Raw genomic sequence first — 21,937 nt, forward strand, 5'->3', positions numbered from 1 at the left:
TTATGCAAGATTACAGGTGGGTCTACATTTGGGGTTTGGTCTCCCTATACAGGGTCCAAGTCCCTTAAAGTGCTACATTGGCACTTGTAGGGTCAGTGTAGAGAGCCATGGGCCTCCACCATAGCAGAGAGTACTTCATGGATCCCAACACCATTCATTGATTGCTCGTGATACACCTTTTGGATGAGGATGATGCACCTAGATCACCATGCCCAACCAGCTTCACACTTGCACCACACACTTGGCAGAGGTTCCAGTGTCTAGATGAGGATGTGTCTCACTGTCGGAGATAAAGGGAGGGCTCATGTCATCATCCTAGCTCTCACAGATGGTTTACAGGCATTATCGATCCACTTGGAGACCCATGAGGATGTCATTGTGCCCCCACACCCACTTGGGGACACCACAATGACTTGCTTGGATATCAAGGGGCCAACCCCTTGACCATTGTATTTGGAGCCCACCCTATCATATTGGCACGCTTTGGACTCCACCAAGTCTTCTCAATGGCCCAACGACTCATCCTATTTACTATTTTACCCACTTGAGAGGCTTACCTTTCTATTTTGGAGCTATCTTGGTGGGCTTGTCACCAAGGGATGTTATTATCGCACATTATTTTATTATTTGGGGTGTAGTTAGGCCTAATTAGGAAAATCAAACTCTTTAGAGAGGATATAAATTGATGAGAGGCTCATTCATTCCCCTCATCACCACTTGGATTAGATTAGAATCTCTTGAGAGACTTTCGCACTTGTTTTTGGGATGAGATTTTTGGAGTTTCTTGATGCACCTATGATGTTTGGATTTTCGCTATTGTCATCGGAGCTTCTTTCTAATGCAAAGTTGATGAATGGATATACTCTCTTTGCTAGTAATGTTGGCACTGATGTCAAATGATCATGTTAAGGTCTTTGACCTAATTGATTGGTGTTGATTGCGTTAAGATTTATGTTGAATGCAAAGGTTGAAAATGATGTGAAGTGCAAAGGTTGTGATAATTAATGTGAAGACTGAACATTGTTGATTGGTTGTGCAAAGGCTATGATAATTAATGTGAAGGTTGAACATTGTTGATTGGTTGTCATTAACAAAAATTGAGACATGATATATTGAGACACAAGATGGAAAACATATGCTTTCATTAAACAAGAAAATTGTATGGTACAAGTTTGGAAAATGTAGCCAATACAAATTTGATTTGTCTCTTGTAATCATTATTGTTGAGCTATATTCTTTCGGCTCTATTTTATATTACAAAATTCAATATTTCATATTTGAAAATGGAGAGACATGTAGAGAACAATTCTAGAAGACCAAGAGAAAATGCTTCACTTCATATTCCTACAGAGAATATGAACAACCAATAAGCCATGCTTATAAAATATACATTGTTGAATGGAAAAATGACTTTTTGGAGTTAAGCAGTTTGTAGGAGAGGGTTCATGAGCAGTAGCAAAAGAGGAACAAAATTGTAGAAGAGATGCAGAGAACATGTGCAGCAGACTTGACAGCATAATTAATGGTAATGTTAAAAATTTTAATAAAGGTATTGGAGATTTACTTTAAGAATTTAATATTACTATTGGGGAGCGTCCAGGGAGCATCTAAGGAGTGCCTAGGTAGCATCTAGAATGCAGAGAACGTGTGCAGCAGACTTGACAGCATAATTAATGGTAATGTTAAAAATTTTAATAAAGGTATTGGAGATTTACTTTAAGAATTTAATATTACTATTGGGGAGCGTCCAGGGAGCATCTAAGGAGTGCCTAGGTAGCATCTAGAGAGGGTTCAGGTAGGGTCCATAGAGCACATAGTTAACATCTAAGGAGCGCCTTGGGAGCACGATCCTTGGCTTTGAGAGTGTCCTCGCAAGCACAATGCTCTCCTTGGGACACTTGCTCAAGTATGAGTAGGTTGCTATTATAACTTAGGAGAAGCACAAAATTAGTTGTCAATTTTTGAGCTAAAGAAAATTAGGAAAAGTAAAGTATTTCTTTAATGATTACGTTTTTATCTCAACTATTGATCTCAAGTGAGGCGAAATCTAATCTCAGTTGAAATCACTTTGGAGACTAGGGTTAGGGATTTATCTCAATGTAAAGTTATAAAAGCAAGGGTACGGAGAGGAGAAGGGCAAACCATACAACAGAAAAATATATCGAGAGAGGTATCTCAATGGTGACAGGAGAAGGACTTCCATTCTAGTTTTCCACGTGCGAGAAAGGTGCAGAACTGCAACATAGGAGATCCAAGTCAGCCAAGGAGATCAAGGGCAAATCTAAGGCTTGATCAGCTGGATTAGATCCAAGGTTTGTTGTAACTATAGATTTCTCAGCTGGGCCATTATCCCAGGACAGGAGCCCAAGTAGGTTTTGATTTAATGATGAACTATTTTGTTTGGGCAAAATTTCTATGTGTCACATGTAATTGAGATTGGTTGTATTTTTGTTTCTGCTGAATAATTATGTTAAGAACTTGCTTGTGCATTTATTCAATAGATATGTAATCTGCTAAGTTAATAAAGTGTTGGGTGCTAGGTTCAAGGAAAAGTAACACACACACACACATGGTGCAAAGAAAACATTGTGAAGAAGCCCAATAGATGTGCCCATAAATTCATGGATAGCTTCCCTAGTAAACCTGTCGGCATAGACTAACATGCCTCACCTTAAGCGGACTCAAACCTGGCACCAATGTTGTTCCCGCCCATGTTTTCACCCATGCTTTACCTGTGTGCTATACTTATGATTCTTTTGGAAAATATATTTCCCACGGTCAACATGAAATGGAACAACAGACTTTTATTTTCAATAAAATGAAAAAAGTTTGAATGTTCACGTTGTTAATGGGGCTTTTATTTCATGGGAATCACTGTGTCAAAATCACTTTGAGCACATAATAAGGGGGTTGAAAAGTACTACAGCTTTAATGTAAGTGCTCTTTTCTACACATTACAGTTAGAAAACTAAACCTCACAAGTAAGAAGATTCAAAAAACTAATTGCTTACAAATTATGATGACGCATACCCTTGATAATTATTTCAACTGCCAATTATTTCTCAATATTTTAGTATCAAATCAAGCCTGTTGGCCATGTTCTATGATTACGGTTACTCCAGAATATATAGATCCTACAATTGGCACTTTAATGAAATAACTTCAGAATATATAGCTCCCATGATTGGCACTTTAATGAAATAACGGACCATGGTTCAAGCAAGCAAATGTCAATATCACTAAGCATACTTTACGGTAAATCTGTAGAATCTATTTTGGTCATATCACTAACCTCCAGTAATTTTCCAGTTATATCCTCAAGGAAGTCAGCATCTGGATGAACTACAACCATCTCCCTACAAACACAAATTCAAGGAAATGAACATCGATGGTGAAGCAGTAATTTCATAAACATCTAGTATATTAATCCTCATGCCCGAACTATAAATTACCTGAGAGGTGTCTTTAGAGGTTTATTATTCCGCTCACGAATATTTCGGGCCAAATCTATAACAGTCATCATCCTTGTAACACTTTGCTCAATGCGCTGCTCCCTCTGTATAAACAATAAAGGAATCAGGCAACTGCCACCATAATAATCTACACGTAAAAACTATCTGATAGCATCACAGACAAATGTTCATATGTACTGAGTTGACAGAATTATTCCCACCAGAAACTTAACAAAAGAGATTCACCTGTCCTCCAACTTCTGGAAAACTACAGTAATGGATACTTTCCTCTGCTCCAGCATCAAGAACATTACGGAGATTTTGATATAAAACTTCAACAAAGAATGGAGTGAATGGAGACATTGCCTTGCAACTAGTCAAAAGAACCTGCATGACATTCATTAATTCTTTCTCATTCAAATATTTTCTAATATTATAAATACCTTCACATTGGAACAAGACTACAATGAAGCAGATATAGGAACAGGTGAGAAAGAAAAGAAAGTATCATTCTTTGTATGGATCATCACTGCACACTGATAACGTTAGTTTTAGAACTGAATAACTAACTGCAGTAAAGTAACATAAATCATTCATTGAGAGTGTGAAACATAAACCCAATGAATATTAAGAACTTTAAAACCAGTGTATTTCTCAGTAAGAATGACCGAAATTGACTCCATATGATCACAAGGCATATATTTTAATCCGTCAACCATCCCCCATGAGACTTTAAGGAGCTCACAATCCATACCCCAACACAGACACCACCAAACTGATGGACAAACCAGCAACTCTAGGAGAATCCAGAGCCAAACTGTTATGACTATAATTCATATAAAAATAATAAATATAAATATAATAATAAATAATAATTAACTAACTAATGGTTAGTTAGTTAGTACTGAAGAGGCATGTCTTAGAGACATGACCATTCATGCAAGGGCACTTGACTAGGGTATATAAGCAGGCCCTCATCCTCATTCATAATCATCTCATATCTTACACCAATTCAATATACAGTTACATGTCTTACAATGGACATTTATGTTTTTGACGTATTTTAAATATTTTCGCTGCGTATACGACTTTTGGTTGTTACATTAGTATGAGAGCCATGTTCTCTAATCACCGGCCTTTGGCCAACAAGTCTTCTTCAACCTTGTTGTTGTCACAACTGAAGCATTTCGCTACTCAAGTTGGAGTTTCCCCATTTTCGCCAATTGGCCCCTGGCCATTACAAAAGAAAATCAATGTGGAAAAAAAAAATTATATATTAAAAAGGGGAAAAAGAAAAAAAAATATTATTAAAAAAATAAAAAATAAATAAATTATATATCAAAAAAAACATATTATAGAAAAAAATTATAAAATACAAAGAGAGAAAATAAAAAGGAGAACCATATAAAAAAAAAAAAAAAAGAGAGAGAAGAAAGGAGGAGGGGCCAATACGAATTCCTTTGTCGTCGCAGCCCTTGACTGGTCTCTCCCCAAAACAAGTAGACAACCCGCAACAAAGGATTACGATTCAGTCAAACTGCCACTGCTAACACGTTGTCACTCAAGCAGTCACCGACGTCCCTGTCCACCGTTATCGTCTACAGCAAAATCTCGGTAGTCCACCCAAACAAGTCGTCAATGGTAGAACTTCATTTCCCTGTTGGCACCATCTCCAATGGTGAATACGCTTGCACAAAACCGTTGTCGCAATACGCCTTCACAGAAACGCTGTCACCATACGCTGTCACTACCGCCGCCTTACCTCTGCAACAACTTGTCATTCGCCCTGCTCAAGCTGTTGATCTGTCAACCAACAGTCCCACAATAAATCCTTAACCTTGCCGCCACTACTGTCAGGACCTTTCGTTAAAAGGTTCAAGTCATTAAAAGTTTAGCAAGTATTAATCCAAGTTATAAAAGGGAATTTATATACACTTTCAAAGTTATATATATAAAATGTAAAATTCTATAAAAGAAGGTATAAAAATGTTTAAATATATAAAAGGTCATACAAGGAAAATAATATATAGGTGGTTATAAAGTTTATATATTTGACTAAAGAAAGATAAAGGGGAAATTGTTAAGGATTCAATCCTAAGGTTTTAAGGGAGAATAAGTTTTGAAGGTTTATTACAATAAAATAAAAATTGGTTCCTCCAAGAAAAAGAGTACTATGGTACAAGGTTATAAAAGGAGGAAAGAATAATATTTTATTATAGAGATTAAGAAGGGGTTATCTTCAAAAACCTTAATTTCATCTCGAAAAAGGCAAATGGAGTCTAATTCAAAAGAAAAGGAAGGAGTTCTCTTGGGAAATGGCCGTGGAAATGAAGTCTCACCGAACCGGAAGTCTTGGGTTCAAATCTTGTGCTATCCCCCCCCCCCCCGGATCGAGGTGAGAAGTTGGACATGATGAAGATGTAGTCCTACCGAGCTTACAAAAAAATAGGAAGGAAAATTTTCCTATAAAAGTATTCCAATTGCACATTTTATATTAATTACATTATATGGGAATCCCAAGGGAAAGAAATTAATATCACTATCAGCACAAGTCACGAAGAAAATTACATCAATGTTAATTTGGCAAATCAACTATTAATTCCAAAGTCAAACATAGGAGAAAGAACAAATATTTTTGGCAAAAAAGAATGTGAAATTAATGACTTAGAAGAAATAATTGACCACTATGAATGCACCTCGCCATTCCATGTCGTAACTATGTTTAACCCAAAAATTAACATCATTTTGGGTCAACCTTGGTTAAAAGAATTGGGTACATTCATGTTAAACTTAGAAAAAAATATTTTGATGTTTCTTTACAAGAAGAAGATGAACACCTTCCAGAATGTGACAACGAAGTCAAAACCAATAAAGTCTTCATCAGAAGACTTTAATAATATTTCGGAATTATTGTTTCAAGATAATAAAAAAACCATACCAAAGAAGCAGAAAGAGCTTGAAGAAGTCATCTCCATTAAAGACAAAGAAATTCCGCGCCTCAGAGAACACAATGAAAAACTACTCTAACAAGTCAAGGAAGCTAAGACCATAAAGAAGGAACTCAAGAAGCACTTGTTGGAACAAGAAGAAGAAAATTTACGTTTAAAGAACCTTAATCAAACATTATTAAAACAAATCAAAAGTTTAAATGATCATGAGGATACTAAGAATAAAATCAACAATACAGAAATTGAAGAGGTTTTACGTCTAAGGAATTATAACCAAAACCTCCTTACACAAATAAAGGAGCTTAAATGTGACATGAAGTCACTAAATGACAAGTTAGAACAACTTCAAGAAGTAGTATCAAAGTCTCCAATCGTTTCAGTACAAGTTGAAGATAAAGAAACAAATACTGATCGATTTGAAATCCTAACTCAAGCAGAGGATAAACCTACTGAACTGAAGACACATGCAGAAGTTACAGTTTAAACAATGGACAATCCAAATGATGATTCAGTAGCCAACTCAACAACAACAATGCCAGAAGGAAATCGAGAAACAACCATTAACATGATAAGGGAAAGTCCAGCCAGAAGAACTATTTATCGACATCCGAATCACAAGAGCAAACTTTCCAATCAATGTATGTATCAGTATCACTCATAACATAAACGACACATTTATGTTCTCAAGAATACGGAAGTTTGCAGAATCCAGTCCTACGATAATTGTTCATCAAAAATTTCCAGAGATCAAAAGATTCCACAGAAGATTAATCTAGGATGGTCTGATCCGTTCTCAGTACGACAATTTTTGTCTGTCACTCAAAGCATCATATCGTTTTGTATCAACGAAGATGAAAGTTCAGAAACGAGAAGATATTCTCAGTAAGATTTGAGGACAAAGCTTCTTGAAGCGAGAGGCAATGTTGTGAATATAATTTATATAAAAATAATAAATATAAATATAATAATTAATTTACTAATGGTTAGTTAGTTACTAATGAAGAGCCGTATCTTAGAGGCATGACCATTCATGAAAGGGCACCTGCCTAGGGTATATAAACAGGCCCTCATTCTCATTTGTATTCATCTCATATGATCATATCTTACATCAATTCAATATACCAATGTTGCACTTATCACGAAAAAATCGTAAAATCGCGATTTTTTAAATTTCGCGATATAATCGGCTGATAAAAACGAAATTTGTTTTTGCCCGATTTTTATGAAAAAATCGAAAAATCGCGGAAAAAAAAAACAAAAACAAAACAAAACAAAAACAAAAACATATATATATATATATATTATGAGGAGGAGGAGGTGACACAACCTACCCAGGCTACCCCTGTCACCAGTAAAGGACGTGCTCTACCTCCTGTAGCTCCTAGTTCTTCAGCTTCTAGAGCACAGCAGAGTCTACTGCCAACTCCACCGACATCTACATCTAGAGGGGCAAAGGAAATCAGGGGTATTAGACTTTAGTTATTTGGTTAATTTCATTGTATATGACATTATGACTCATGATATGAGATACATTATTGTATTTTTTGTTGATATTTTGAGGCTGAGCTGGGAGTCATGAGTCAGGACTTACTATTCAGGAGGACATGATTCATTGTTATGTGTCATGTGGCACTAGAAATGATATTAAACATCTTATATATTAGTTCTTTTATCATATTTATGCGTCAATGTATTTATTTTATGTTGTAGATGCTTTAGATATTAAAAAAATTGAAAAAAAAAATGAATATTTTCGTATGTTACGATTTTTTCCGATTTTTCCCTGCACCGATTTAATCCCGATAACGATTAGTGCAACATTGCAATATACAATATTCAATATACAGTTACATGTCTTACAATGGATATTTACGCTGTTTAAGTATTTTAAAGATTTCCACTGCGTATACAACTTTTGCTCGTTACACAAACACACTTCAAAAAGAGTACTACACTCCAATTCTGTTCGAGCAGCCACTTTTCCATTTAGAGATTGCCTCCCGCCCTTACCCTTGGATGTTGGGAGTGATGGAACTCTTAAATTGTCCAACAAACTGACAAACTAACAATGAATTTCAAGGAGTAACAGTTACAGCTCACATAGTAAATCTTTGTGAATATCACTTACGTAATATAAGTTGGAAAAGAAAATAAGATTGAAGTAATTACTCACATGGTAAAGAGTAGAAAGTGCCATTCTGCAATCCTCTTCCCCTGTGCGCCCTTTTAATCTTTTGCGATTAAATCGCACATATATATTAGTAAGATTGTCAATGAACTTCAAAAGAAAAGGTACCACCTGTGAAGAAAGGAAAAAACAAATAATACATCAAAAAACTATAAAGTTGCGAAAATCTGTCAACAGCTAAACTGAAACTCATTTGAAATTTTTATATAGTTAGCAGCAGTAAGATGATATGAACATTCGGAATTACTACCACAAATTCAAGAGCAAAGTCTTACTGTATACAGACGATACGCATCCATTTCTTGCTGCACAAATTGTACAAGACTCTCACAAGCAGAATTGATCCATTGATCAAGGACATTTGTTGATGTCCGCAATATACTACGGTCAATAGGTCTAAAAGGACTCAGACCTTCTGCCTCAAGCCTTTGTGTGTTCTGAACCAAGAATCTATATGCATTGTACCATGGAAGAAAAACATCTTTGACCTGGAAATGGAATATCAACAATATAATTATCTCAATGCAACTCCTAAAACAGGCAGCAAAGCAGATAGCATAGCCAGAAATATGAAACCTTGGTCTTGTGGATACAGATCAAAATTGTAAAGCATTGTCTCAACAAAATACAGACTGGCCCTAAGACCAATGTTAAAGGGCATGACAGCACATTATTTATTAACAAGACATTAAATATTATATCAGAAATATATAATCTCACAAAATCATTACCACACCATAGACTCCATCTTTCTTGAATCTCATGGGTTCTGCCCGTACAACTGGTGAATTGATAAGATATAGCCGGAGAGCATCCTGCAATTTGAACAAAAGACAAGACAACATACAAGTAATCATTAACAAAAGATAAAAGAATTGGTAATGAAATGAATAACTTAACATGAAGCATTGAATACCAACTTTGAATACTTGAACAAAACCATAACAAAGTAATGAAGCAATTAAATGACAAAAATTGTCTGCACACTAAAAGAATCAAACTATACAAATTATATTTAATTTCATGTCTCTCAGATTATAGACAGACATAATTATGTATTCTGATTTTGGTTTGACTTTCACTATGATCTTGGTTTTCACCTTTTCTGAAGTTTATCTGTTTCCTTTCTACCTCTAACTGCTTGTTGCATAAATATCTCATTGCGCAGTACCCAAAAACATGCCTTCGAAGACAGCACAGTCAGATTTGTGCATCACTTTAACAAAACATTCACTAGTGAAGGCTTATGAAAATTTATTTAGTTTCTTAGTTATTTCTTTCCACGATGGCTACAACCATTAGACTTTGTTGGACCCAACCAATTTTCTGTTGATCTAGCAGTATGAAAATTGTCAGTCTGCATGCAATCTCTTGCTCATTCCTGATTCTGGCATCCAACAGTGCCAATTTACACCAGCTCTGTCTCCATGTAATTTTGCAGGTGTAACGGTGTTAGTCTGAATAGATTTATGCCCATTAATCTATGCAGGTTTTGCTAAACAAATATCATGGATCTCCCTAGATAAGTACAAGTTCATGGATAAAATTTCGTATTAATAAATGCATGTATGTCACACTCACACCTTATCTTGCAAACCATCCTTAGAAAATGTGCACCATCATCAGATAGCAAATTCATTCACAGGTAAGTTTAAGTCATTCATCAATGTGACAATACGGATGGTAGATTAATATTAATAATTTTTCAGCAATTACGGGAGCATCATGCCTGCAGGTGGGCTTCTCTGACAACACATGGAAACAGCATATTGACAGTATATGTCGAATCAAGTATCACATAATGAAAAATCATATTCTAACTATATATCTCGTTTCTCTGAGAAGTAGGTTGTTGTCATTCAAATGAACCACTCCAACCTCTTACATGAACTCTGTAAGACTTCACCAAATACACAAACCTAGTTGATGCTGACCGTGTTGACTACTCTTCATGCTGCCTTCCATTAAATTGAGCTTATAACAACCTCATCCAGTTACTTACAAGTTTCCTCAAGATCAAATCAAACGACAAAAAGGAAATACATGGAGTCAATCAGATACTTTACAACACTCACAAAAAACCACATGCGACTAGATTATGCACATCTAGACTCAACAAAAGACATGATATGTGCCATAGAAGGGAGTGACAATTAGAATATTTTAGTCTAAGGCAATATTTTAAAAAGCTTGCCTATGAGAAGCCTAGATGGAAATGGCTTTGACTGACTAATCTACTAATAGTGTCAGCCCATGTAAAGACAAAAGCTCCTTGTTTTCAAGAGCATATGAAGTGAGTGACAATGCCAATTCTGAGATGGAAGGAAGATGAATACACGATCCAGCCTCTCTTTCAATCATCATTCAATATGGCACATGCTTATTCAAGACCAGAATAGAATTTTGCAAGGAGATGTCACATGGTCTAATGTCCTTAACTTTTAAAGGAATCAAAACCATCCAAGACCTTTTCGCCTCAGCAAAAAGAGAACAGATTGACTAAATCAAATTAAAAGCCAAATATTGGTTTGGAAATCTAGGCAAAGTTGTCTTGGAAAAAATTAAGGACATGGTCCTCAATAACGTGGGTTCTAAACTTGGCCTTGCATTCAAGGGCAACTTGTAGAAACACCGGTGTCAGAATTGAGCCATAACATTTACCAAATATTTATCATGTCATGCTTACAACAGGATAATAGTGCCAAAGCACAATTGAGAGTATCACTATGCATGTTAAAATAAAATATATGGCTTACATCTGCTAATGATACATTATCTATCAATTCAGCAACAGAAACCATATTAAACGGAAATCCAGCACAGTTAGGATCAAAGGCTTCCTAACTTACTGCTCCATAGTTGTCCACAACTTCCATTGGGGGAGGATAGTTCTTTAGTCTTTTGCTCATTTTCTTACCATCCTCAGCTAAAACAAGGCCATTGCAAATCAGATTCCTGAATGCCGGTTTACCAAAGAGAGCAGTTGATAACACCATAAGAGTATAGAACCTGCCACAACAGTGAAGACTAATTAGGCAAAAGGATAGATGAGACAGAGAAAAGGTATCAAGGTGTGTAAAACCAGCAAAACCTGATGCAAAGTAATGTACAAAGATAACATCTACAAGAAAATCAATAGAAGGCATCATGAAAACTTTTGATTCCAAATGGATCGAAATAGTCTCAAGTTCTATTTTTTTGATAAGAACCAATGATCAAAATATGACTCAAGTACTTTAAGAAAGATAATAAACAAATGACATAGAGTTTCTCTTCCATAACCGCTTCAACAAAAATATTTTATCATAGGGAAAATGGAGTGGTTGAAATTTAATTTTCAACTTAATAATTAAAAAGGTTTCAGGGTACAATTTCAGCAAAATGTTGGGTTAGTCAAATGCGAGTGTGACATTATAGATCATGTTTTATAATCATGGATCAAGAAAATGCAAGGAAAAGCTTGAGAATGCTATAATCCCAAGTGTGCTGAATTCAAGCAATACTGTGACTTTGTTTGGACTCATGAATTACTCTAAAACATTGAGTGAAGCTTTGCATGGAATGGTTGACCTAGTCATGAAGCCAGATTTAAATAGCATAACTGAGCACAAACAAAAATGGCTCACACAGTTTGAAACTTTCCATGGTTCAATACGCAATGCATAAAATGATTTTACAAAGTTAATGGGATCTATTCAATACCTTGGGAACTGGGAGCTTTAACAATCATATATATCAGAACCCAAGGCATGGTTCTCTACATTAAAGGGATCATTAATCATCGAATGTAATGAGTATTTGAAAATCCTCATTAGACCTACTATTACAAAAATGTCCCACCCTTGGATATGACCTAGGGATAAGGAAGTATATGTGTGGAAGTAGACCTCAGCAAAGGGCTGCCAGACCAAACTCAAGTATAAACAGGGATGCTGGACACAAATATTGGATTATGAAAACACTGCACTCAGATGCAGAATTTGCCGCCAAACAGGGCATCTTCAAAACACATGCCCAGAAACCAAAAAAGATACGCGTAGGAAGAAGAGAGTTGGAAAACAGCCCAAAGGATGGCAATTCACTCCACTAGAACCTGAATATGATCATGTTGAGGAAGAAGAAACGGAAAAGGAACACAACACTCCCCAAGAGAACAATCAGATGCACAAGCAGCCAGAATCTGTGGAATCTGAGCCACATGATCAGATGGACTCTTTGCCGGAGAAGATAACAGATACAATGGATACTAGTGGAGCCAAAAGACTCCATTCTTCAGACCACTCCGATTCAGACAAGGATAACCCTCGCCCAGAGGAGGACACCTCACTAGTTCTGTTTTCATCCTTGCCGACTCAAGGGGAGTGGCGAAAGGTTGAGAAGAAGAAAGGGAGAAAATCATAATTTTCTCCCCAATTGTACATTATTTTTCGGTTTTTTCTTTCTGGTTTTTTCTTTGAACAGCAGTCTTGACCTGCTTATGGATATGCGCTTCTGCATCTACAAAATGTAAGTTTGTTATTTCTAATAAAAGTACGAGTTTTCCTAGGGGAAAAAGATCTAGGGATAAGGTAAAGCACTTGACTTAGTTATGACCCAGACTGAAACTCCATCAAGCATGCTCCCTAGTTTTAATATGAGTCCATGTTGGCCCAGGGCAAGTGGACTAGGCAACTACAAGTCCTAAGTGGATTTTAATGACACAGATGTGTGTCAAATGAGAGTTAACTGAAAGGATCTCAAAGTTTCAAATTTTATTTCTTAAGATCAATGCAGTGGAGTATCTCTTGTATTTTCCCACCAAAAATAAAATAAAATCATATTAAAATTTAAAACTAGGGCAGCATTTGACACTTATTCGATTACGGCTCGAGGATAAGTAAAGATAAAGCAATGCTCTGTTTTACAAAGCATATAGTTGACATGGTAGGAAACAGAAACAATTGAGGCAAAGTGACAATGAATCACATACAAATTGTCATTTAATGATCCTTCAATTAGTGGACATTGAGTTTGGACCAAGATGCTATCTCTCCACATGAGATACTATAAAATTGAAATTCCCTGATAAAATTTTTGAGATGGTACCTAGAGAAGCTTTGTTTCAAAGACTTCCTGACATTCTTATTTCAAACACCTTTCTAACTGTCATCATGCAATTCTATGAATTTGAATCAATTCATGGCCACTGCCAAATGACTTCATTCAGAGCACCATAGGAACCAAATAGAGGTGCACCATTTGACTGACTCTTTTAGGACATACATTGATGAGTTGAAATCCTTCTTCATGAGCATATTCAGGATGGTGACAATTGCCCCCTTGACCATGTGCCGATCTCTTTGATCCTCTTCACTAATGACAAAATCCTGTTGGCTTCCTCACTAGAGGGGACCTATAGAGACAATTTGATGGCCTTGCTAGATTTTGTGACTTCTCGCAATTGGCAATCAACCCAGGTAAAACCAAGGTTGTGATCTCAATGCATCAAATAGTGCTTTTTCCAATTTACATTTCTACCTAAGTGGCACGAAACATCGAACCATCTGGAAGTTTCTAAAACAAGTATGGCTAGAAACGCAACCCCTTGAAAATGGAAACACCCGTCAAAACGTCGGGGAAAACAAAATATATGTATGTATGTAACTTTTTTTACAAATAAGTTAATAGTGCATTATCTTGCAAGAAAAAAAAAATGAGACAAATAAATGACATTTTAGAAGAAAAACCCAGTCAAGATTAACTCTCATAGATGTTTACATTACTAAAAATCCAAAATTATTTTTTATAGATCAGGTTGTACATCCAAGATTCGAAAATCAGCGTTTATACATGAGGCTATACATCCAAAATCAGCCTTTATACATGGCTATACGTACTGAAAATGAAATAAAACATGAGCTAATGACAAGTTCAATTACATATCTTATAATCCTCATCCTCATCTTCATTAACAAGGAAAAAACAAGGTTCTTGTTTTAGCAAAACTAGAGCGTAGATTGATTAGATACAAATTAGTTTGTGGAGTGATTAGAGATAAAATTTAGTGGTAGATTAAATCTTTTTTGGTCATAGAAGGGCCCCACACCTTCCTTGGGGGCTTGAGTGAGCTCACAAAAGAAAAAAAGTTATGGAAATAGGGTAGAATTGGGCGGGAAAAGGGAAGATTTGGGTCAAAACGTTGTCGAAAGGTTTCAGCAACATTTCAGTGATGTTTCCTGATTTGGAAATGCCACCTGGGCGTTTTGGTCGCATTTTGGGTACAAGTATGCTAGCTTGGGTTCGTTTCCTGCAACATAGATTTCTACTTAGGAGGGAAGAAGATTGAGATCATGATGACCTACACTACTTAGGGTTCCATTTTTGGGGCCTTGTTTCAACGTGTTAAGCAATCCAGCTCCAGCTCAAAAAAGGGCAAGGCTCCCTCACCCTCCTCAAGAGATAGTGTCAATAGAACTAGTTACTAGACATTGATTCCAAGCTATACTTTCAGAATACAATTACCAAACCCACAATCTTCTATGGCTTACAGAACATGAGACAAAGTTTACTGTAGACCCTGCTTTTTAAGGGCATCATCTAATGCAAATGCACTAACCCCCATCCCATTATTCAGGCAGATTTTGAAGCCCATCCTTTCCACCTTGAGGTCATCTTAGTATGTCTTCTTCCTACATAAAATTCAAATCATTGAGGACTCAACACTTAAGAGGGAGAGATACCACTAACTAGAACTTTGCTCCTTTGAGAACACAAACTCATTGTGTTCCATAAGGCATTAATGGGATTGGTACTCAAAAATGTCCCAACTCCTCTAGTTTGTGGCCATCTCCCCTACGTTCTAACCCCTTTCACTGAGATGCACCAATCCACCTCTTCTCAACTAAATAAGTGGTAAATTGGGTCATCAAAGAGGATCTATACCAATGTTGCACACATCGCGATCGGGATTTAATCGGCGCCGGGAAAAAAGCGGAAAAAATCGTTAAAATCGGGAAAAAATCGGAAAAAAGCGGGAAAAAATCGTTTGGCACAAAAATATTCATTTTTTTTCAATTTTTTTCAATTTTTTTAATATCTAAACCATCTACAACATAAAATAAATACATTGACACATAAATATGATAAAAAAACTAATATATAAGATGTTCAATATCATTTCTAGCGCTAAAATCACACATAACATTGAATCATGTCCTGAATAGTAAGTCCTGAGTCCCAAGTCCAACTCAGCCTCAAAATATCAACAAAAAATATGATAATGTATCTCATCATGTCATAATGTCATATACAATAAAATGAAAGTCTAATCCTATTGATTTCCTCTGCCCCTCTTGCGAGAAAATGGCACAACTTTCTCTTTCCCTCTAGATGTAGAAGCTGGTGCCTGTGGTGGTGGAAATGGCAGTGGAGTCTGACGTGCTCTAGAAGCTGAAGAACTAGTAGTAGCAGCTACAGGAGGCTGAGGTGGACGGAGACCACGTCCTCTACTGGTGGTAGTGGTAGCCCGGGTAGCCCGGGTAGGCGGTGTCACCTCCTCCTCCTGCTCCTCCAACTCCTCCTCCTCCTGCTCCTGCTCCTGCTCCTCCTCCTCCTCCTCCTCCCCCTCCTCCTCCCCCTCATCCTGCACTAACCAATCCTCAGTGGGATCCATGAGAGGCCTCTCGGTCTCAACCCTCCATTCAGCAGTGGTGTCAATCCCATCCAATGAGATGGCTTCCGTATCAGGTGTCTTCTCTAGTTGTTTCACCCACAATCGAAGATTGTAGTAGACATAGACCATGTCATTAAGTCTATGGGACTCCAACCTGTACAAAGTTCATGAAATAATAAATTAATAATTAATATTATAAAAAAAATATTGTTTAAAACTTTAATGAATTCAAAAATTTATTTGGAAATTTGCAATATTTTAAATGTTTAAGTGTTAACCTATTGCGCTTCTTGTTGTGTATTTTTTCAAATACACTCCAATTGCGCTCACATCCCGAGGAGCTGCATGTTTGGCTGAGGATCCGCACGGCAAGATTTTGCAAAAGGGGGACTCTGCCACCATACATCTTCCACCATGCGTCTACAACAAAATTACAAAGAAAATTTTAAATAAACATAAGAAAAAAATGGAATTTGAAGAAACAATGAAATTTGAAACAAAGTTACAAAGTACATACTACAAACTAAAAAATACCTGGCATTTTAACCGTCCTATCAATGACAGCCATCTCAAAGCCAAATGTGCCAGCTGACAACTTATATTGCTCAATTTGTCTAGAGACCTCCATACGTTCTTCTGAAGTTCTCACCATCTTCTGGACACAGGTTAATAATCCTTCCACGACCTCAACATCAAAATTAAACCCACATGCATAAGAAAATGCAGGGTTCAGGAAAAGGCCAGCAGCATGAATGGGACGATGGAGTGTGTTGTTCCATCGCTCATCAATGACCTTCCATAGAAGGAGTTGTCTCTGGAACCCATCATCTCCCTTGTCATCATAGTAGGACCGAATGGCTTCTTTGGCCCTATCCATGGCTTCATACAAATAGCCCATTGCGGGCTTCTCACCATCAACCAACCGAAGAACCTTTACCAAAGGTTCTGTAACAGCGCACACCTCCTGCACTCCCGCCCAGAAGTCCTCCTGGTATGAAACTAGTCTGCAGACGGCCTCTCCTTCTGGTTTGCGGCTCATTGACGAAGCACGCCACTCCTCTGAAAGAAACATTCTCTTCAAATCCCACATAGAATTCAAGAGGGATTGAAGAGATATGAAACTCGTCGCAAACCGTGTAATGGCGGGGCGCACCAACTCTTTGTTGTTGGTGCATTTTCTCATCAAGCTAAGCACAGATGTGTGATTGTAAATAAATTTTGTGATGCTTTTTGATGAGTCAACAACCTCTTTGACAAAGGGAATTTTCCCAATGTCCTCTAACATCAAATCAATACAATGGGCAGCACAAGGTGTCCAAAATAAAGTAGGATGCCTGTCCATAAGCATTCTACCAGCAGCAACATAATTTGCAGCATTGTCCGTTATGACTTGGACAACATTTTCTGCACCCACCTCCAAAATAAACACATCCAGCAAATCACATAAAGTTTTTGCATCTTTCATTTGATGAGTTGCATCAACAGATTTGATAAACATAGTCCCCAAGGGACAACTAACCAAGAAGTTTATAAGGGTTCTCCCCTTTTGGTCAGTCCAACCATCTGACATAACAGTGCATCCTGTTTGTGCCCATGATGCCCTAAAATCCTCCAATCTTTGGGTGCAGTCACGCTTTTCATCTTGAAGAAGCCGGCCTCTGAAATCATGAAGAGAAGGGAGTTTGTACCCCGGGCCAACACTGGCAACAGCATCAAGAGTAGGTTGGAAAAATGGATTATTCCTTATAATGCTGAAAGGAATATCACTCCAGAGGAGAAATTTTGTCATCAACTTGTCAGCTTTTTCTTTTTCAGTTCTTTTTAGCATTGAACCAATAGTTGGTTGTGAACCAGGTGTGGTTCGAGGAACAAAATATGATGATGCAGCTACCGGATTGACTGACGCTGCAGTAGAACCTGTGCCACTTGGCCCACTTCCTTCAACTGACCTTTTTAGTTGCCTTTTGAGTTCTTCTTTGGCGTCTCTAGTGTGCTCTAATTCTCCCAATGCTCTCATGGCTTTTTGGATAATTTCAGCATTTGTCTTTAGACAGGGCCCCACATCACGTCCAGGGATTTGTGCAAGGTGGAACTTCAACCTGTACACCCCCCGAATATTTCCTTTCCACACAACTTGCAATACAAGTTTTGTCTATCATTCGGAGTTTTAGGGTCACCATATTCCCAGAAAGGATCCAATTTCCTTGGCATGTTTGTTTTTGAATTTTGAATTTGCAAACCTATGGAAAAATAAGGATTAGGAAATAGGAATTTAGGATTACATAAATGATAATAGTAAATACAAATTACAATTTAGCATTTGCAAAATTACAAGCTAATTATTTCCAAAATCCCAATTTCTAAACCCAAGTTACCCAACCAAATGCCAAAAAACAATGAAAAATCAAAAAAAATAAACAATGTTTAAAGAAAATGAGAAAATAAAAATCAAAAATTGGTTCTCATAGTCATAACAAATAACCCATCCCAAATCAATGAAAAATTTCCAAAAATTCTTTAAAAACAATGAAAAACAAAGTTTTTATAGAACCAAAACAAAAAAAAATTAATCTACATACCTGGTTTATGGACAAATTGGCGATCTTGGCTTGGATTCCTCCTAAAATCGCTTCGATTCGCTCCCACAACCGACGGCAACCCTCTCCCTCACTTCTTCTCCTTCTCCTCCGCGGCGGACTGCTGAATGAATAAAAAAAAATTCGTTTTTTCCATATAAAACCCCGCTGCCGCGCGCCCTCGCGATTTTAAGCGAAAAAATCGCGATTTTATCGAAAAAACGCGATTTTTTCGAAAAATCTCGATTTTTTCGATAAAAATCGCTATAAAAAAAAGAGGCGATTTTTTGGATAAAAATCGCGCTTTGAATCGGCGATTTTAAAAAATCGCGATTTTACGATTTAATCGCGATTTTATCGCGATGTGTGCAACACTGATCTATACAAATCATAAATCTAGGTTACTTGGACCCTCAGATATCCTAGGTACAAATATGGCCTTCTATTTTGAGCACTTCTTAATGTTATGGGATAGCATCATTGCCCAATACCAGTGACATGAAGACACTGGATGCATTCACTTCAAGAACCTGCTAAGGCAACTTGAAGTGGGCACCCACAACAACCAAATGGAAATTAACTATTATATCCCGCAACAAAACAAGAATTGCTAGATGCAACTCATGTTTTAAGTGTTCATTTTACTACGAAATCTAATTAGGAGAGCTCCCTCTTCACCTTCTTTTGATACTATGAACAATTACTCTCTTCGCAAGAAATACTCAATCATAGATATTGGTTCCTACTTGGCCTACTTCGTCTTGAGACCAATAATACAACCATCTAATATAACCATATGATTGATGCAACAAGCAATCAACAGACATTAGGACACATCAAACCACAAATCAATGATGCCTTGAGCCCCCTCATTACCTCCCCCCTGAGGTGGCCAACTGATATCTTCAATCCCTATGAAACGTTTCCCTACCAAGCCATAGACCATGTACCACTAGACAAACAAACTAATCTAGAGTACAGTGCCTCACACTTGTCAAACTACGTCCCAAAGTCAATGTAGTAGTCAAGGTTATATTCAAAGTTTGTTTCCTTGACCTTCACTACTAGGAGAGTGAGGCTACCTCACTCGCTCTCCTCAAGATCATACAACATTTATCAACCCATCGAGGACATTAATGACCACTGCACAAACCCTTTCACAAGGATGGACGACTCTAACAAAGAGCCTATACATTGATCACACCCTATGTCTCTCTTGGTCAACACTGAAATCACCAATCCTTACACTCTATTGCATCACTACACTTACACATTTGTATCTTTTAATTACATCGTTAGATAATAGTTTCACTAGACATTTGGTTGACTTCTTGCCTTTTTCACCTTGTGCTACTTTCAACATCGATATAGGAGTTGCTTTCGCACTCCTAAAGTGCATTAACACTAGATGTACCCTTTAGTCCCATACCTATTTTTGTGGTCATTTTTTGGACATTTTAAAATTCTCCATCTTATCTCAATAAGGTAATCTTTGCTTTATTCCTAATCTTCCAAGGCTATAATTTTAGGTCCAAACTTGCTACACTAGCACACCCTCCTGATCCAGGTGGATGTTGGTGGCCACCCACCTATCCCATTTGGATCCCCACAACTGTCTCTTTCAGCGTTTTCAGTTTCCTAAATTGTAGCACAATTTACTATTTTTAGCAGTTTTTCGGGTCCTAAACTTCCAGAGCCGTTTTGAGGCCCTAAACGACGTTTTTTGGGAAATCTGGGGGCAACATGGATCCATGGACCGATGTTGCCCTTCCCAAAGTTGTAGTGCTCGGATAGATCTTTTTAACGAGCTATTGTACGCATCAAACGGAGATTGTATTCCAAAGTTACAACCCCGGGAAATTGAGGTACCAATTTACCCAAACAGGGCCCACAATTTGGTGTTTCATCTTCTAGGGTTAGGTTTTGGGATGTGAAGGGTTTTCCATTGTTTCTCAATAATAAATAGGCCTTCGAGCCTCACTGTAACACAGTTCAGAGGCATGCAACTGCCACATCTCTTCTCAAAGATAAGCTACCATCGCCCTAGCTGGTTTATTTCCATTACTGTTTGTTAGCATATTTCAGTATTTTACATTAATGAAATGAAGTATTATTTCCGCTGCATATCTGTGTTTATCGTTATCTCTGTAATTTGTTGCGTTCCTGTTTAAATTCGAATCAGTGGTATCAGAGCGATCTGCTTTTTCTCGGTTTTTCTTTGCATGTCCCCAACGAGGTCGAGATATAAGGAGTTAGGGCTTGAACTAGTAGAACCTTTGCAAGACCAGCCTCGCAAATCCCGACAGTCTCCCATGGCAGATGAGAAGAAAGACGAGGGGGGAGGAGATCCTATCAAAATCTTGCTCGAAGAAGCCCTCGAGCGACAAAGGAACGCGATGATGGATAGCTTTGCACAGATCCTTTAGTGGCTACCCAGAGGCGACACATCGGCTTCCAACAGCTACTCTGGAAATGCCACACCGTTTAAGGTACAAGTTAATTTCGAAATCCCCATTGTCAACTAGACGCAGATGCTGTAGATAAATGGTTAAATCTGCTAGAAGGGTATTTTTCTGTTCATGAACTTTTGAGTCAGGAAAAGATTGTTTTCGCTCTTCTCAAAGCAGCCCCCTACGTCAAGGACTACTGGGAAACCTACTGCAACCAAAAGAATGAAAGCACAGGCTCACTATTTTCAGCTGCACCCACTTGGGATTCATTCCGGGATGCCGTCGAGGAGCAATACTACCTTGTCAAAAGCTACGAGGACAAATACATAAAGTGGACCACGCTGTGACAGGGAAGGGACCAAGATGTGCCAAAGTTCACAAACATTTTTCATACCCTTCACACATAGTTGGGTATCAAAGATTCTTATCTGCATCTGGTACTCAAATACTGTGGCTGCCTACACAGATACATCCAGGAAGAGATGGAGTTCCTGAACATCTCCTCGCTCGGCACGGCATACCGATACGTTCTCAAAATCGAACAAAAGTTCAAACAGAAGAAGCGAGACTTTGGATCTGCAAATCCGAAGCCCAAAGGACAAAGCCAAGGAGGGATGACACAAGACAACCCGTCGAAGCCGCAAGAAAAGAACAACACCACGAAGCCGAAGA

General features: G+C 37.6%; 2 protein-coding genes across 2 annotated transcripts in view; both read right to left on the reverse strand.

Annotated features, from left to right (window-relative positions):
* LOC149156938 (isoleucine--tRNA ligase, cytoplasmic-like) overlaps positions 1-21,937 on the reverse strand; it is a 322,103-nt gene that overhangs the window by 141,303 nt on the left and 158,863 nt on the right. Inside the window, exons 12-18 of the mRNA XM_089438854.1 lie at positions 11,438-11,597; positions 9,320-9,403; positions 8,864-9,076; positions 8,574-8,699; positions 3,699-3,839; positions 3,453-3,556; positions 3,293-3,356 (exon numbers count right to left, since the gene is read on the reverse strand). Coding sequence (XP_089294980.1) covers positions 3,293-3,356; positions 3,453-3,556; positions 3,699-3,839; positions 8,574-8,699; positions 8,864-9,076; positions 9,320-9,403; positions 11,438-11,597 — 892 coding nt within the window. The remainder of the gene's footprint in view (positions 1-3,292; positions 3,357-3,452; positions 3,557-3,698; positions 3,840-8,573; positions 8,700-8,863; positions 9,077-9,319; positions 9,404-11,437; positions 11,598-21,937) is intronic.
* On the reverse strand, positions 15,725-18,948 carry LOC149156940 (uncharacterized). The gene is made up of 2 exons (XM_089445421.1): positions 16,518-18,948; positions 15,725-16,393 (listed from the first exon to the last, which is right to left on the reverse strand). Exon 1 carries the CDS (start codon positions 18,254-18,256, stop codon positions 16,763-16,765), a length of 1,494 nt encoding a protein of 497 aa, XP_089301547.1. The 5' UTR covers positions 18,257-18,948; the 3' UTR covers positions 15,725-16,393; positions 16,518-16,762.

The sequence above is a fragment of the Pinus tabuliformis genome, chromosome 9 (assembly GCF_031772625.1).
Source record: "Pinus tabuliformis cultivar Carrire ecotype Pingquan chromosome 9, CPIR1, whole genome shotgun sequence".
NCBI classification, from domain to species: Eukaryota; Viridiplantae; Streptophyta; class Pinopsida; order Pinales; family Pinaceae; genus Pinus; species Pinus tabuliformis.

Coding starts and splice junctions, on each gene's coding strand:
- LOC149156940 (XM_089445421.1), bottom strand. CDS start 18,256: ATGAGAGCATTGGGAGAATTAGAGCACACTAGAGACGCCAAAGAAGAA.